The sequence below is a fragment of the Lagopus leucura genome, unplaced genomic scaffold (genome assembly GCF_019238085.1).
Source record: "Lagopus leucura isolate 7727_CA_CO unplaced genomic scaffold, USGS_WTPT01 Super-Scaffold_100004, whole genome shotgun sequence".
Taxonomy (NCBI): Eukaryota; Metazoa; Chordata; class Aves; order Galliformes; family Phasianidae; genus Lagopus; species Lagopus leucura.
The window spans coordinates 53,024,937-53,041,882 of NW_024962264.1; the positions used below are offsets into that span (position 1 = coordinate 53,024,937).

A 16,946-nucleotide genomic window follows, 5' to 3' on the forward strand; every position below is an offset into this window, starting at 1 on the left:
GTTTTCACTCACTGCTGAGGACATTTTCTGCAAGTGGTCTTTTAATACAGTTGAATGAAAAAGACTTGATTGCATGGGAAAAGAGTAAGGAAGATCATTAGTTAAAAAAATTTGGCCCAGCTGGGCAAGAGACAATAATTAATGTTTATGGTTTGTTATGGACTATTTATAGGATATGATGGATTTTTATTCTGTGTAGTTTTCTACTGCTTTGTACTTTGTTATGCAGTCTTTGTTATGCAAGTTATGAAGATAAGCACTAGCATTTACTATTTTGTATATCTGTAGTTCACAAGGTAGAGGTTACTAGATCAACTCTTTCACAGTTCAGTAGCTTTTGGAGGTGGGCAGAAACTATGCAGATGAGCTTCCTAATACTTAAGCAAATACTCAAAGCAAAGATGTAACACTGGTAGATCCAGCAAGCCTAACCTCAGGCATGAATATGAATGTTTTATAGATTCTATTAAAGAGAGGACTTTCCACTCAGAAAAAGAAGTCTTAGGGAGCTAACGCCATAGTGAATTGACCAAATAAGAGGTTGTACTAAATAAAAAAAAAGAATGAAAATACATACCACTGTAGTATGTTTGCCCTCTGTGGATGTGAAAAACTTGCAAAGCAACTGCAAGACAGAATAAGGCCTCTGCAAAAGAAGTGCTAACTGAAAAATTTGCATTTATTCTAATTCTACTACTTCAGCAGAAGATCAAACAATAAGCTTGAAAACCTGATCTTTGAATTTAAAAAACTCTGTATGAAATATTTACTTCTCTCCAAAAATGTCTTGTATCTAAGGAGCTTGTTCCAAGACTTCAGTTGGCCTAGGAAGAAGTCAGATTATAAGGAGCTTAAAAGATAAACTGCCATTACACACAACATATTAGCCTGTAGTTTCAGATGTTTCCAAATGTGGAAGGTATTAAAACAATGCTATTTTAACTGGAAAGACCTAGAAGTTACCAGAACATTGTGTAAATTCAGTGTATAATGAATATAAATTAGATTTACAACCTAGTTTGCTCAGTGGTGATATTTTGCATTAACACTACCTTTTCAGATTTTATTCAAAGCACATAATGATTATCTGCTATTGCAAGGTTCTCAAGGGGACTAGAGGTGATCGTAAGGCCTTGGCAAGTGACTTAGAGGCTGAAAATAGCTTCTTATCTACAGCAGTGTATTTCCTTCTAGAAAATGTGTTTTGTTTTCAGAAGTGAATTGTCACTCTGGTTATTGCTCCAATAGATACAGGTACTCTTACAAAGTTACTTCTCGGCTAAAATTTGAGAATACACACTTGATTATTCATATTGTAGTGAAGAGTGGGTATAAACTTCAGAGTTGTAGCTTCTTATGTCTGGTGCTCCTTTCTATTTTAGCTGGTGCACAGACATCATGTCCTCAGAAGACTGTAGATATTAATTTTTCCTCTGTGAAATTATAGAATCATAGAATCACAAGGTTGGAAACGACCCACAAGATCATCCAGTCCAACCGTCCCCTCATTACCACCGCTACCACAAGCACTAAACCATATCTTGCAGCTCCTCATCCAGGTGCCTCTTGAACACTGCCAGAGACGGCGACTCCACCACCTCTCTGGGCAGCCATTCCAGTGCCTGACCACTGGGCAGTGCCTGACCACTCTCTGAGAGAAAAAGTTTTTCCTTATGTCTAACCTAAACCTCCTCTGATACAACTTGTGGCCATTGCCCCATGTCCTGCTCGTTGCCTGGGGGAAGAGGCCAAATCCCTCTTCACCACAACCTCCCTTCAGGAGGTTGTAGAGTGCAATGAGGTCTCCCCTGAGCCTCCTCTTCTCCAGACTGAACAATCCCAGCTCCCTCAGCCGCTCCTCATAAGGTTTGTGCTCCAGACCCCTCACCAGTTTCGTTGCCCTTCTCTGGACGCGCTCCAGTGCCTCAGTGTCTTTCCTGTAGTGAGGAGCCCAAAACTGAACACAGTACTCGAGGTGCGGCCTCACCAGTGCTGAGTAGAGGGGGATGATCACCTCCCTGCTCCCTGGGCACACTGTCAGCTCATGTTCAGCCGAGCATCAACCAACACCCCCACGTCCCTTACCTCTTCACAATCATCCAGCCACTTGTCCCTAAGCCTATAAATGCTACCCAATGCTACCCAACTATGATAGGGTGATGTAATTGTACTGGTAATCCAATATCTGTCCCTGTTATTGGAGAATGTATATTTTTTGTTTGTCAATAAGATGTGGTGAATTTTCTTAAGCCATTAGTTGCCACTGTTTCAGCTTGCTAGAATGGCTCAAAATGAAATTTGCTGTTAACATATGCAATTGCAATCTCTGTCTCTGTCTTCTTTATGAAACTTTACTAAGATCATTCCTACCTTCCTGACCTCCAGGCTGTTACAGATGTGTTCTATTTGGGATAACGTTTAAAGACCATTCAAAAAGTTCAGATAGTCTCTTTATGGCTGATAAAGCTGGCTATCATAGCAACACTGCTGTTACTATGCTGGCTTCCTAGAGCACACTTCCCAGAGCAATTCAAAGTATTGATTTATATACATTTCAAGTGTTGCAAAGTTTAGTTTTTGTAATTACAGAGAAGCTGCCTCTTTTCTTCACTGCAGAAATTTATATCTGTCTATGTATTCATCTCCACGTTTTTAAATTTGAAAAATATGTAAGTCTAACATTTTAAAACCTGCTCTGATTATGGGCTCTTGTCTCAAGTATTCTTTCTCCAGTGATGTGGCAGAACACCAGCATTAGGTCCATTTGTTCACACGGGTTTGGTGGGAGGACAGAATGAGAGCTTGCCTGTGATCTGCATTTGCATTTGAGACTCCTGGGTAACTTGATAAGAACATTATCCATTTATATATATTCTTTTAAAGTAGACTGCTTTGTCATAAATAATTTTTTATTATTTTTATTAAATTAGTTTGCAGGAAATTCTTTAATATCATGTGCTGTAGATTAAAAAAAAAAAAAAGAGAGGGAGAGAGTGTTAGACTGGCTGAAAGAGTTGGGGCTGTTCAGCCTGGAAAAGAGAAGGCTCCAAGGTCCTGTCAAGGACCTGATAGCAGTCTTTCAGTGTCTGAAGGAGAGCTACAGGAAAGAAGGGGACAGATTGTTCAGCAGGGTCTGTGGTTAAAGGACAAGGAGAAGTGGTATCAAATGAAAAGAGGGTAGAATTAGGGTAGATATAAGGAAAAAGTCTTTTACAGTGAGCGTGGTGAGGCACTGGAACAGGTTGCCCAGAGATGGTGGTGGGTGCCCTGTCCCTGGACACTTCTAAGGCGAGACTGTATCAGGCCCTGGGCAAACTAATCTAGCTGTGGATATCTCTCTTGTTGCAGGAGAGTTGTGCTAGCTGACCTTTAATGGCCACTTCCAACTCCAGGGATTCTATGATTCTATGATTTTTACAAAACAAACTGTAAATATTGGCAAAGTAAGTGTGGCCATGGCACTGAAAACATAGCTCTTGATTCTACCACCAGCTGGCCAGTCATGTAATAAATACATACTACAGAGATTCTAGGGCTCTAACAGTAAAGCTACAGCAAATTTAAATGCCTTCCCCCCTCCCATAGCTGTCTGTCTTATAACTGTGCTTATTCTTTCTGATTCCATTCCTGCAGTGGATGAGTAAGTGTGGTTTCACATCACCCACAGCCTTGTTTTAGCTTGAACCAGGGAAGGTGTGTTTCAGCTAAGATGATAGGCTGGATATATGTCATTTCTTTTTCCCTTTATAGGCTTGGTAATCTCTACTGAGGGGTGAAACAATTAGTTGCATGCAGTAATAAATTGCCACACTGGACTACTCTGTCAGAATCCTCATTTGTTTCAGGGCATGTACTTGAATTACAACTTGCTTAAGACCCATACTTAGTCTTTTGGGGAAAAGGCAACACAAAATCAGAAAAAAAATATAGTATTTCATAGATGTTACTCTTCTCAGCCACTGTCTCAGTTTTAAATGTTAATGCTCCTTTTAACCCAAATTACATGAGAATATTATGTATACGTGAAAATCAAAGAAATATTCACTAAAAATTGTCTAAGAGGATTTTGATACCAACGAGTATACTTTTAAAAACTAGGGTAAGACACTGAGAGAAGAATAAACACTCAGAAGGCAACTCGTAAATATCTCCTACCTCAGTGATCTGAGATTTTCATTTTTATAGATGGCTATAAAAGACTTGGGGTGAACCAAATTCTTATTTAACAAATGTATTTGAAAAGGCGGAAAATATGCTTAAATATGCCCTATTTTGCACATTCCTTTTATCCTTTAGGCTTTTGACATAATGCTTACCACTTTGTCATTATGTCAATTTGTGCTTCTCAGTCTTTCTTTCTCACTTCATCTTATACTTGGGCTAGGATCCTGTGAATACCTACCTACATGCTTAATTTTGCTACTTGTAGTAATCCCTTTGAAGTTAAAAGGATTAATTGCATTAGTAAAATAAAGTGTGTGTGTGCTTGCAGGATGAAAGCCTTAGATTGACTATTTTTCAGGATGCTGGGACAAAATTGTTCATTATGTACCCAGTAGCTCAAAACACGGGTGGAGTGTGTGTTCAGCAGTCTGCAAAGAACTGTTAATAGAGACTACTAGAGCATGGCATATCAGTCTGGGACACAGTACTCCAGCTCACCCCAATAGACACTATATATATATATATATATATATTATATATATATATATATTTTTTCCTATGGCTGGGAAGGTATAACCATTTTAAGGTCTCATACCTGCTGAGACATCTATTCTACTTTTCTCTCTTCCTAAACCAGGACCTTTCCTGGGGTTGGCCACATGGTAACCTGGATCAAGAACCTAAGTGCCTTTATGCTGCTGTGCACAGGGAGGAGCAATCAAGATCTGCAATGTACAGCTGAAGAACTCTCCACGTACCTGTTGTTGAACAGCCTCTCCCTTCTGAAAATCACACAGCAGTAGTTACTCTTCACAGCTAATGCATGTAATGCTTTTGCATTCCTTCAATTTTCCCACTTTCCACGGAGATTTTTTTTTTTTTTGCTTCCTTCTCTAATAAACTCAATGTCTCCTCTATTTCCACTATTATTTGCTTTTGCTTAAGATCATCATTTAAAAGGCCACTTAGGGAGATGCATTGAAAGCTTTCTCTAGCTATTCTCTGGGAATGCAGCACTGTGTATGCTGCCTCAGAGAAAATAAGCTTGATATTTGGCATATAGAGAGAAACCTATTACACTTAAGCCCCGGCAAACTCTGACATAGATATTCCAGAGTTTTTTGTATTATAACTTGGAAAATTACTTCCAGCTTTGCATGAAAAGCTCAAAGTCCAGTATTCCTGGAATGTTTATTTCAGTTGATCACTTTAAGCAGAAAAAATTTTATTGCAGTAGTGCCTAGTACTTCAGTTGAGCTGAGGGTGTCATTTTGTTGTATTATTTAAAACGAGTGTCAAAAATGCTCTTCTACTAAATATACACTGAGGATTTGTCTTCCTGGAATGTTTCAGTAGTTATACTGATGTAACTCCAGAAGAACAATGGGAGTGTGGGCAAACATCTATTTGCTAAACTGGCTGTGCCTGTGGAACAGGTCACTGCTGCTAAATGATTTTTTCTGGGCATTTCCATTGCTGAACCATTTGTGAGAATACTCCCTTAGCCTCAGATTTGCATAAGTTAACAAAAAATTCTTATTCAAGACATCTGAACTAACCTAACTCCTTTGACCAAAGTGCCTGGGGAGTGACTACTCTTGCAAGTAGCTAGGTGAAGGTTGTTGTAATCTCTGGCAGAAAGGCAGTGAAAACAGGCAGGGAGGATGACTTGGAAAACATGTATTTTTCATCAGGTGTACCTAGATGAACAGATAGGTTAATATTATGGTAGTACGTCTCATTCCTATCTTATCTAAGATATCAATTTAAACCACTACTGCAGCACTGAGAAAGCATGAAATATACTGGGAAAGCAGGGAGGAACAGAGAAGAGAATGTCCAACAGTAGATAAGCATCAAGAAATGTCCTTTCCAGAAGGTCTAAAAAGATTGCCTTTTATGAGCTATGCTGCATTATCAAGTGACTGTTTTGGAAAGCAAGGCAGCTGCTAAGACTTAGAGGAGAAACAGCTGAAGGAACTAGTTGTGAAAGCACAGGGGTCTGCCGAGGAATAAGAGTGCTCCTATCAGTGGTGAAGTAGTCCACATCCTTTTCATTTAGGGCATCTCATTTAGGGATATCTCATTTGCCTGACTTCATCTTCTGCTCAACCTCATCTCTGCCTACAGTCATGGGACAAACACAGCTTGTGTGGATGGGTTACCCCAGCTCCTGGATGGTGATGGGGGAGGCTGGAGATGAGGAACACAGGTCAGGACATAGAAACAACCCTGAAGACAGGTTTGTTGGAGCCAGCCTGAGCCATAGATTTCTGCTGGAAGTGTGAAAATAAAGCATCAGTGTACAAGCAAAACCTGCTAACTGTATTGAGAAAACGGCACTTTTAGCTCACGTGTCTCGCTCACTTCAGCAGTTGTGTTACTAAACACCAGTTTGCGTTCGAGAACTTTGATGTAATAGCAGCAGCCATGCCTGTTGGTACTAGGGACGTGGGCTTCACTTGTGCTAGCGATCCTAAATGCACGTGCCTTTAGAGCCTGTAGTCTGAATGTCACTGATTTTCTCGTTTCTGCTGCTTCAGATGACTTGTGAAGGATTGCCTTTTTCTACACCCACGGACGTATGCAACGGCACACAAAAACTACGCGCCAGCAGTATCCTGCTCTTAACTTCCACCGTGGAAACTCCCTTTCCAGTGCCTGCCTGTCCAGGGGAACGGAACGGACTGTGGAGACGAGTTTCGCCCGCCCCTAAGACAGGACCCCGAACACACCTCGAGCTAACCGCCCACCATCGGGCCGGCCCGGCCGCAGCCGTTGGAACACGTGGGGCGGGGCCGAGCGGCGGCTCCGCCGAGCTCACTCCCGTGCGCGCGCGCGGCAGCGGCTCGCGCAGCCCCGGCGCTTCCTTCCGGCCGCCATTTTAGTGGCTGCGCCTGGCCTCGCGGCGCCGCTGCCGTTGCTGCTGCTCGAGGAGCGGAGAGCGCGTCCCGCCGTACCCGGCCCCGCCGTACCCAGCGGCCCTCCGCCACTCCGGCCGCCGTCATGTCCAAACGGCACCGCTTAGATCTGGGCGACGATTACAGCTCCAGCAAGAAGCGCTCTGACGGGTAAGGGGCAGCGCGGCCCGCGGCGGGCGGGAGATCGGCGCCGACCCCGCGTAATCCGCTGCCCATTCTGGGCCCGGGCCGCTCCCTGCTGGACGGGACCTCCGCCGTGCAGGGCGGCGGGAAGGGATGGGAGCGGCGAGGCCCGGGTGCGGCTCAGCGCGGGGCCTGGGCCTGGCCTTGGCCTTGCGAATGGGGGAGGCGGATGGCGGCGGTGGGGAACGGGCGGGGAGGGGAAGGAGGGGCCGCGGGCCTGGTTGGGCCGGGGGCGGTGGGGCGGAGCGGCTCGGCGCGCACCCGCGGGGCTTTGTGTGCGGCCCGCCGGTATCTCCTTCTCCGCGTCTCCTTTTTGGTGCCTTTCTGTCGTTTTCTTTCTGTGGTAAACGTGATCCAAGGGGTCAGCGTGAGGTAGCGCCTGCTCAGTGCCTGAGCGGGTGGGAACGCTACTCCTTTGTTAGCTGCCTGCGCCGGGTGCCCGGCGGGGATGCGCCTCGTGAGGAGGCAGTGCCAGGTGGGGTTGGGGCAGGGTGTCAAGGAGGGAGGAGGTTTCTTTGTTTTGCCCAAGTTCGTTTTAGGACTCGATGCACCAGCTTTAGCGGTCTTTCATCGAGCAGTGGGAACACAGATGATGTGCCGTTACTGTTTTAGTGCAGTCTTTTTGTATTTTATATTCCCTAGTCTTGGTTTGGGAGTGAAGGGCCCCCGAAGGCTGCAGTGTTCTGAAGGCTCAGGAAGGAGGGTTGTACTTATCTGTCGTGCCCTTCTTGGGAAGCACAGAACCCATCCTGAATCTGCTCCTTCCTGAAACTCAGCAGCATTGTTTAGGTGAGAGTGTTGCTCTGAGAAGAATGCTTATTCCTGCTCCCAGAACTTGCAGGAGCTGAAAGTCTGCCACAACAGTTGGTGTTTATTGATGAACAGTCTTGAAGCACAACTTGCCTTTTTTTCTAAAGGTGAGTTTGTGCAACTCCAGTTTACAGCCACAAGTGTAATGCATTTTTCTCTGCTAAAGAGAAAAGAATGCTTTTTATTGACCAACTAATCCCTGCATATAGGAGCACTGTAATCTTTTTTTCTTAAATGAGTTGAGCTGCTTATTTCCTCTACTGCATTTTCTCCTCATTAGCCAGAAGTTGACATTACTCCTTTTTGTATACAGAAAAGTCGTGCAAATTCACTTTCTGTTATCCATGGATTTTTGTGAAATTTTCAAATGGTGATGTCAAAATTGTGTGTTACTTGAATGTTTCAGCTGGTATGTTTTGGTTGTATGGATAATGAAAAGTCTGTTGGAGACTGATGGGTTTTGTATTTCTGGAAGTTTTATAATTTGACATTGTTTTTACTGCCATTCAGAACTCTTACATTTCCTAAAAATTGTTATCAGTGCTCAACAGTGGTACAAAATTCTTATGTAGAGGTCTCTGGACCTTATTGCACCTAAAACCTACACAGGTGCAGGATTTGTGTCCCTTTGTCCTTTCCTCATCTGCCATTAAAAGCTTTAAATGGCATAGGACTAAGAGTTGGTCACTGTGGACTTGTTGAATTTATTTCTAGTATTCCTTGAGATCTTAGTTCATTTAGCACAAAGCACACTACTCGTCTTTCATTGTCCTGGCTTATGTAAGGGTTGGTAGATTTTCCATTATACAGAAGGCTGAGATGCACAGATTCTTGTTACCAACATGTGTATTCTTGTCATATTCTGCACAGTGTGGCTTTATGAAATTTAATCAGTTTTGGAACTGGATTAAGCTGAATTAGCTCCTTGAATAGATACCACATTGTGTACAGAATAGCAGCATACCTTGCCTTCAACATGGATCACCTGGCTACAATGTAAAATTATGTTGAGTTTTTGCTATGTTATTTTTTGATTGAGCCCTGTTTCAGTGGAACCCTACATGGCAGTGATGCTGTAGGTTTGCAGCCTTAGTAGCCTGACACCACGTCTGTTATCTACCTGTCTTGAAGTATTCTGTGAAGAAAAAGACTTCTGGGGAAGATGGAAATTGTTTGAAAATCTGTTACGGTGCTATTGTGCAAGTTGCATACACACAATTTAAAGCCTGATAGATTTTTTTTCTAAGCATATTTGTTTGGTGTTGTGACATTGCAGTTGCTGTGTTAGTGTGATGGTATCATTTTCACTGATTTTGTTTTCTTATGTAAAGAGCAGCGATGTCCATTAAACTGCTTTTGTTTGCATGGACTGCAAACAGCTATTGTTGTGTTGCCTTAGTAGAGGCGAAAATGCATATCACTGATGTTAGATTTGCTTAGACTTCTGTTGTGATGAATAGCGGCTTAACCTCATTTCTTTTCCATTTGCAGTTTTATGTGCTCTAAGTAATTTTTACTGTTTTTTCATCAATTTGTGTTGTATGAGTGGGCATAAGGAGTTCAGGTAGCAAATCAGGCAACCTCAAATGGGAACAAAAATCCAACAAACAAACAAATTGCCCAACAGAACCCACGATCACCAGCAAACTCTTCCCATTTATGAAGATCGTTATGAACTTCATGGACAAGACAAACGCGATTAAGTTCTGATTCTTTTACATTAGTTTGGTTTAGGGTTTATGGTCAATCTGTTAAGTGCAGAGATGAGGAGTGACTTAAATGTGACATTTTCTTAATGAAAGAACTGCCAGAAATTTTAGTGAAAACACTTGGCAGTGTAACTGTCGTTCTACCTGTCCCTTGTTTTGATGCAAGGCATCTGGTGTGCATGCTAGATTTCAGTGATAGTGGAAAGCTGAGAGACATTTTTTAGGAAAATAATACTATTTAAAAAGAATATTAATGATTAGATTTGAGGACGTGATGTGTGGTCTGTTTTTTTCTGCGCTGACATCTGAGCCCCTCTTTCGTATTGTTCTTAAATGCTTGAAACAGAGAATCAATTCTCTTGGTTGACCTTTAAGTAGACTTTTTGACTTACAAAATGTAGATAGAACTTGATAGGTTCCTTTTCTGGTTCCAGTGAACAGCTGGAGGAATTAATGAGATAACAGTGACTGGGGAGTAACAGTTCCAGTTTGGTTCACACTTGCTGTCCATTTAATTTACTCTAGCTAGAAATTTGCTTATTACTCTACTCTAGATCTAGCTCAAAAGTTTCACAGATAAAAATGCCAATAATGTTTTTTATTGTAGTGGTTTAAAATGTGATTTAAAAATGCAATTTCTCTATTGGTAAAGTGGGTCTTATTTCAAAGTGCTAAATCATGATATGTTTTGGATTTTTATTGGAAACGTGCCTGCAGTTCTTTGGGTAAATGTGTTATTAGTTTTGGGTCTAAGTTTCTAACTCAACAGTCAGAGTTGAGTTAAAATTGTATGGAAGAGTTGTAAAAGAGAAAGTATTTTTTTGAAGTTTCAAAGTAGTTCTGGCGTATTAGGATCAAACTTTTTCAGGGCTCGTTTCTCATCTGTTTCTGTGGTTGGCCTAATTCTTTTGTTAACTAGGCAAGAAGAGTATTAATGGTCATATTTTTGTGCACTTGCAGGAAGAATTGTAAGAAGTCTAGAATACGTAGCAGGTTGCTAATAACTATTAAATGAAGAGGGTCAAGATGGTGCTCTCCATAGTCTTGCTTATGACAAGAGGAACTGTGGCTGTAATTGTGTATGGTGATTGATGCACAGTATTAGAAATGTAAATGGTTGCGCTTTGTACTCCAGAGAATTGTTGGAAGGAATCACTGAAGTATTTGGTTTATATTCGCTTTTGTATTAGAGATGTTTAAAACCAATTTGCGCTCAAATTTCCTCATAACATTTAAATATAGAAGTATCTAATTTTCTGCTCTTTCCTAACTCATTTTAGGAAGGATCGCGACCGAGACAGGGACCGTGATGACCGGAAAGATCGTGACAGGGATCGTGACAGAGACAGAGATCGTGACAGAGAAAGGGAGAAGGAAAAGGAGCTGCGAGCTGCATCTAACTCTACGCTCATTGCTGCTGGGTTACCACCTATGAAACCAGCAATGATTCCACACAGTATTAACCCTTTCACAAATCTACCACATACACCTCGTTATTATGACATACTGAAGAAACGACTACAGCTTCCTGTCTGGGAATATAAAGAAAGATTCACGGATATTTTGATTAGGCATCAGTCATTTGTGCTGGTTGGAGAGACTGGGTCTGGTAAAACAACACAGGTGGGTTCTTACTTACACTTGCAGAACCACAGAATGGCCAGGGTTGGAAGGGACCTCAAGGATCATGAATCTCCAACCCCCCTGCCACATGCAGGGCCACCAACCTCCCCATTTAATACTAGACCAGGCTGCCCAGGGCCCCATCCAACCTGACCTTGAACACCTCCAGGGACGGGGCATCCACAGCCTCTCAGGGCAGCCTGTTCCAGCACCTCACCACTCTCTGGGTAAAGAGTTTCCCCCTGACATCCAACCTAAATCTCCACTCTCTCAACTGAAAACCATTTCCCCTTGTCGTGCAGTTATCAACCCTTTCAAAGAGTTGATTCCCCTCCTGTCTGTAGGTTCCCCTTAGGCATTGAAAGGCTGCAATGAGGTCACCCCAGAGCTGCCTTTTCTCTACGCTTTCTCCACTTACTGTGGAATTCTTAAAGGTTGAGATGGTTGCTAAGTGAGGGGGTTGGAACTTCGTTTGGTTTCTTTGAAAATCATTATGCAAAACACCTCATAAGTAACAAGCAAAACTTACTTGATGAATGTTTGATTTGCTCAATGAATACAGAAATACTTGAGAACCTTTTGCCTTCCCTTGTTTTAACCCAGTTGTGTTCTCTGGCCTTATCTTTTGTAGGCTCTCTGGTAGTAACATATTTGGGAAATGAAGATAGGTTGTTTTTTTTTTAACTGTTAGACAGAAGTGTACTGATCTACAAACTGAGGTGTTGGCTTCAAGTTTTTATCCCTTTAGCTGTTTATGTAGATGGTTGCTTGAAAGTAGGAAAAACGTTGCAAAAATAAGATCACGTTAGTGTTTTGTGAAATGCAGTGCTACAGGTATGAACTTAGTGGAAATATCAGGTCCTGATTTGATGTCTTCCTCAGTGACAGCACAGATGCAGAGCTTCACCAGCCCTTAAGAGTTTGGGGGATTGGGAAAACGGGGAGGACACAAGAAAAGGCATGCTGCGTTGTGTTTATAGCAGGACGAACTTGCTCAAGTCTTGAGCTGTTCTCTGGTGTGATGTTTAAAATATTTGTGGAAAAATGATGTTAAAAAGAGCTTTGTTCTATAATCTGATGAATGCCTTTCATCTAAGACAGAGTTAAAAACTGAAGGATACATTCTAATCTTCATAAAATGGATTATAGCTAACTTACTGCGAGTCCTAAAAAATTTTTTTATTATAAAATTTGGTAGTCTGGAAAATGTGAAGGACACAGTACAGTGAATACCTTTTAGATCTATATGCTTGAATGTTGTGATGTTTTGTGCTATTTACTGTACATTTTAAGTACCTTGTATAGAAAGTTCCTTAGGGCTGTGTTGCTTTTTTTTTTTTTTAAAGATGCATCAGCTGTTGAATTGTGTTACTGCTTTACCTCTAATTTATGGAAAAGACTTAAGAAACCCCATGCATCTTTCTTAAAAGTGGGATTTAGGCTATCAAAAGCACATAAATTAACTTGGAGTCTTCGGTGCTTCCTATGAGTCCTGGCCTTGCGAGGCTGCAGGTCTTCTGAGTCCCTCTGTATCACTGAAAACGATCCTGCTGTCAATTAGGGAAACTGTTGCTTTGAATGTGATAGTGTTGCATTCTTAATGCTTAAGTCCTAAACAATTTGATGAATGATTGTCTTGCTTCCATCTCCTCACATTGATCATAGCACACAATATTCTGTGCTTAAATATTCAAATGAAATATGTACACGAGCTATTTAGGTTTTCTGGTAGAAACTTAGCATCCATGGAAATCTTGTGGGAATTGTCCTTCCAAAGTGATTCTTAACTTTCATGGCAAAGAGGCTGTAGTAGTTGCAGGACTTCTGAGTGAGCTGCCATTTGGCAAGTCTTTCCCCTCCCTTCATAAATCCTGTTTTTTTGCTTCAGTCTTGATGAGCCCCAGGTTTGATAAAGTTAGGCCCTGGCAGTGGAACTAATAGGAAGAAATGGGATTTTCTATGAAAGCCTTTTCCACAAACTTATTTTAAATTAAAAAAAAAAAAAAAAAAGCAACCCCAACTCCACATTAAACTGAAGTGTATTTTATGTAGGCCGCTAATTGTTCATCTCTCCAGTATTTGCCTTGGCTTGCTTTGTAATTTAATCTTAAGCTTCTAAATTGTTTTCTTTAAACATTCTCAGACTAAGTTCAGTTTTGTAATTATGGAATGGATGAGTTGAATCTCATTTAGAGAAGTTAAATATGCTGTTTGCAATGTACATTCCCTTTTAAGTGTGAGATTATTTGTGGTCCTGCTGCAATAATTTAAATGTATTCTTTAGATAGTATAGTAGGGTAGCATCTGCTTTTACTGAGAGTTTTAACTATAAGGCATAGGATGTTTTCCATAACAAGGGAAGCCACTTTCCATTAAGTTTTTGTGGCTCTGAAAATGTAGAAGCAGCATTATTCTGAGCATGGCTTTATCTCCTGCTGTCCTTGTAGCGTACAAGAGAGCTGGCTTGAGTGGACTCCATTATTGACCAATGAAAATTGGAATCCTACTGTAACTTTTAACAGAAAGCTCACTGGATTGAAGTATCTTGGAACAGGCAGAAGAACAGTGCTCTTCCCACTCCTGTCTTGCATTCTTTTTTTAAAAAAATGTGGCTTTTGGCTTGAAAATAGACTTTAACAATCTTCACTGCAGGCCTCTGTGTTTGTCTCTGCCTTTTTTTTTTTTTTGGTGGTGGTTATCTTTGAAAGTCTTTGTATTGAAGTCATTGAGGTTGAGAGGTGCTTATCTTTTTTTTTTTTTTTTTTGTTGTTAAGAAAATTTAGGATTTTTATAGGTAGGTTTTTTTTGCATCAGTGAAGTTAACTTTATGTTCTGTAAGATCTGGATGATGGAAGCTGGTTCATATTCCCAAAAGTGGTCATCAGAAATAGAAAATGGATATCGTGGTCCTTTGTCTTTTCTAAAGCAGGACGTTCTGGTGATCTTCTAAATCACATTAATGCGTTGAAATCCACGTGGGCTTTGTCTTTCATGTGATACCAGTGTTGCAGGTTTTGTTGTTTCCTGGAAAATGGCCTCTAAATTACTTACTTCCCTTTACTGTGTCCTGAGAAATCTGCTTTAAAGCTGATGTCAGGAATGGCTCTGTTTAAAGTTGAGAAGCTTCACCTCATTCAGAGTTGAGTTTTTACTGGTCACTTGAGAAGCAGCTTCATTTTCCTACGCTCCACTCCTGGGAAGTGTGTTTGTGCTACTGGGTAGGGTTCCAGATTCATGTCTTCAGTATTCATGAGCTGTTTCTATTTTTAGTTTTGAATAGAATTTCCTACTTGCATTTGTTTGTTCAGAGTTGTTAAACTTTGCTTTCCTTTTGTTTTTTGTACTTAAGATGGGGGATTTGTTTTCCCTTTTAAGAGAAAAAACAGCTTTTCATTAGTCTACAGTTGTCTGTTATACATATATTCAATTATTTCCATTTTGCTGCAGAAATACAGTACTTGAGAAGAAAAATCTGCCTGTGTTACTTAAAACTACACAGCTTGTTCTACTGCTCTGTATTGGTTCAGTGCACAAATGGTGACCCTTTTTTTTGCTGTAATTGTGAGCTTTTTAGAGTACTTTTAAAATCAATTAGGAAGGAGGAGTAGATTTTATGTCATCTGGAGACTTAGGACTGGAAGTTGTCTCCTCATAAAACACCACATGGAACATGTTAATATTAAATTTTCTTCAAGCTTTTACTGACCTTACAAATTCTTCTGAGTAAAGCTGTTTATTATTCCTGCTTTCCTGGAAAACCAGTGCATGACAAATAAGCAAAGCATGTTGTTATAGGAACTGAAACACCAGGATTTCATATCTGTTTATAACAATGTCAAAGAACAGGAGTTAACCAAATGAGTGTAACTTGTTTATTTGTCATGATCTCTGAGTAGCCGGGTTTTATATAATTAAAATATTTTTGTTTAATCTACATTAATAAGCAGTGTTTGTTTTTTTTTTAAGACACGAAATATGACTTGTTTACTGTAAAACTTAAAGCACCTGACTGTGCTATTGATCTCAGTCCTGCATGTTAGCTTTAATCTTTTCCTTTTGAGCATGATGGCTGCTGCTAACTATCAGTGTAAGCTACTGAACTAACAGAGGTACTGTGAGCCTGTTTATTTCCTTGATAACTTGAGAGATGGTTACATGTTCGCTTAAGGAAGCGTGGTTTACTTGATTGTTGAGTCTAACTAGACTGTCTGCTTCCCTAGTCTGGACAGTTTTGAACGCCCAGTTGTCACCTCAGTGGAATTATAAATATATTTACTTGAAATAACTACTCTGTTATATACGTTGCATCTGCCTATTAAAACTGTGGCTGAAACAGAATTTTTTTTCTTGACAGATCCCTCAATGGTGTGTTGACTACATGCGCTCGTTACCTGGACCAAAGAGGGGAGTAGCATGTACCCAGCCGAGGAGAGTGGCTGCCATGAGTGTGGCGCAGAGGGTTGCTGATGAGATGGATGTAATGCTGGGCCAGGAGGTTGGTTACTCCATTCGATTTGAAGACTGCAGCAGTGCAAAAACTATTCTCAAGTAAGTATGGTGGCTGTCCAATAAGGGACCCTGTGCAGGGTGTTAGCAAAGTTTTGAAAGGAATAATGAGGAAGTAGTAGTGAGTGGAAAAGAGATAGGGGCTGTAGTGTCAGATGAACGAAATATAGGCTGCGGGGTGTGGAATAGACTTGAAAATGAGTTGTTCTTAAAGGAAAGTTATGTGTTGAGCTGACTTCTGTCAGTGGTAACTTCACACCCAAAATAATTCTGGTGAACTTTGGAGTTTACTTCATTAGTAAGTAGAGGTACTAGTGAGCTTCAGGACTCATCTATGCTTAAATCTAGGGCACATAACTGAAGTTTGAGTATGCTCTTGTTTTTTTTTTTTTGTCAGCTGTTCTAGATATCAGTGCTTTGTAGGTGAAACTGAGCTCACTGAATATATGGTTTGCAGATCGCATTCAGAATGGTCAGCTAAAAATGAAACTGTTGCAGGAATAGTGTTTCTAGGATATGAGTTGTATTTTTTTTTCCCTTTATTTTCCAGTCTTTAATTGTAGATCTGGAAGCTTGCCAGTAGTAATATTAAAACTACTCATAAATGTTGCCAAAACTTGTTGACTTTCATTTTTAAAGCTTAGTCTCTACTGTGTCTCTACTGCCAGATTTCATTTGTACGCCCTTTGGTAACTTCTATCTGAAAATGTAAATGGATTTGTTGCTGTGCTGGAAATAGTTTACTAATGCTTCCGTTCTAAAAATAAGGTTTATAAGGGCTTTCTTCAAGCAATCTAGTGAATAATAAGGAAGAAGATTCTTTATAGATCAGATTTAATAAATAGAAATTGTCTTTGTATTCAGGTATATGACTGATGGTATGTTACTTCGTGAAGCAATGAACGATCCTTTGCTGGAGCGCTATGGCGTTATAATTCTTGATGAGGCCCATGAGAGAACACTGGCTACGGATATTTTGATGGGAGTGCTGAAAGAAGTTGTAAGACAGAGAGCTGATTTGAAGGTCAGT

General features: G+C 40.8%; 1 protein-coding gene across 1 annotated transcript in view; it reads left to right on the forward strand.

Annotated features, from left to right (window-relative positions):
* Window positions 1–7,082: 7,082 nt before the first annotated feature.
* Window positions 7,083–16,946, forward strand: part of DHX15 (DEAH-box helicase 15) — a 40,868-nt gene continuing 31,004 nt past the window's right edge. The window contains exons 1-4 of the mRNA XM_042870494.1: window positions 7,083–7,235; window positions 11,068–11,410; window positions 15,765–15,958; window positions 16,781–16,940. Of these exons, the coding sequence (XP_042726428.1) occupies window positions 7,171–7,235; window positions 11,068–11,410; window positions 15,765–15,958; window positions 16,781–16,940 (762 nt within the window). The 5' untranslated portion in view covers window positions 7,083–7,170. The remainder of the gene's footprint in view (window positions 7,236–11,067; window positions 11,411–15,764; window positions 15,959–16,780; window positions 16,941–16,946) is intronic.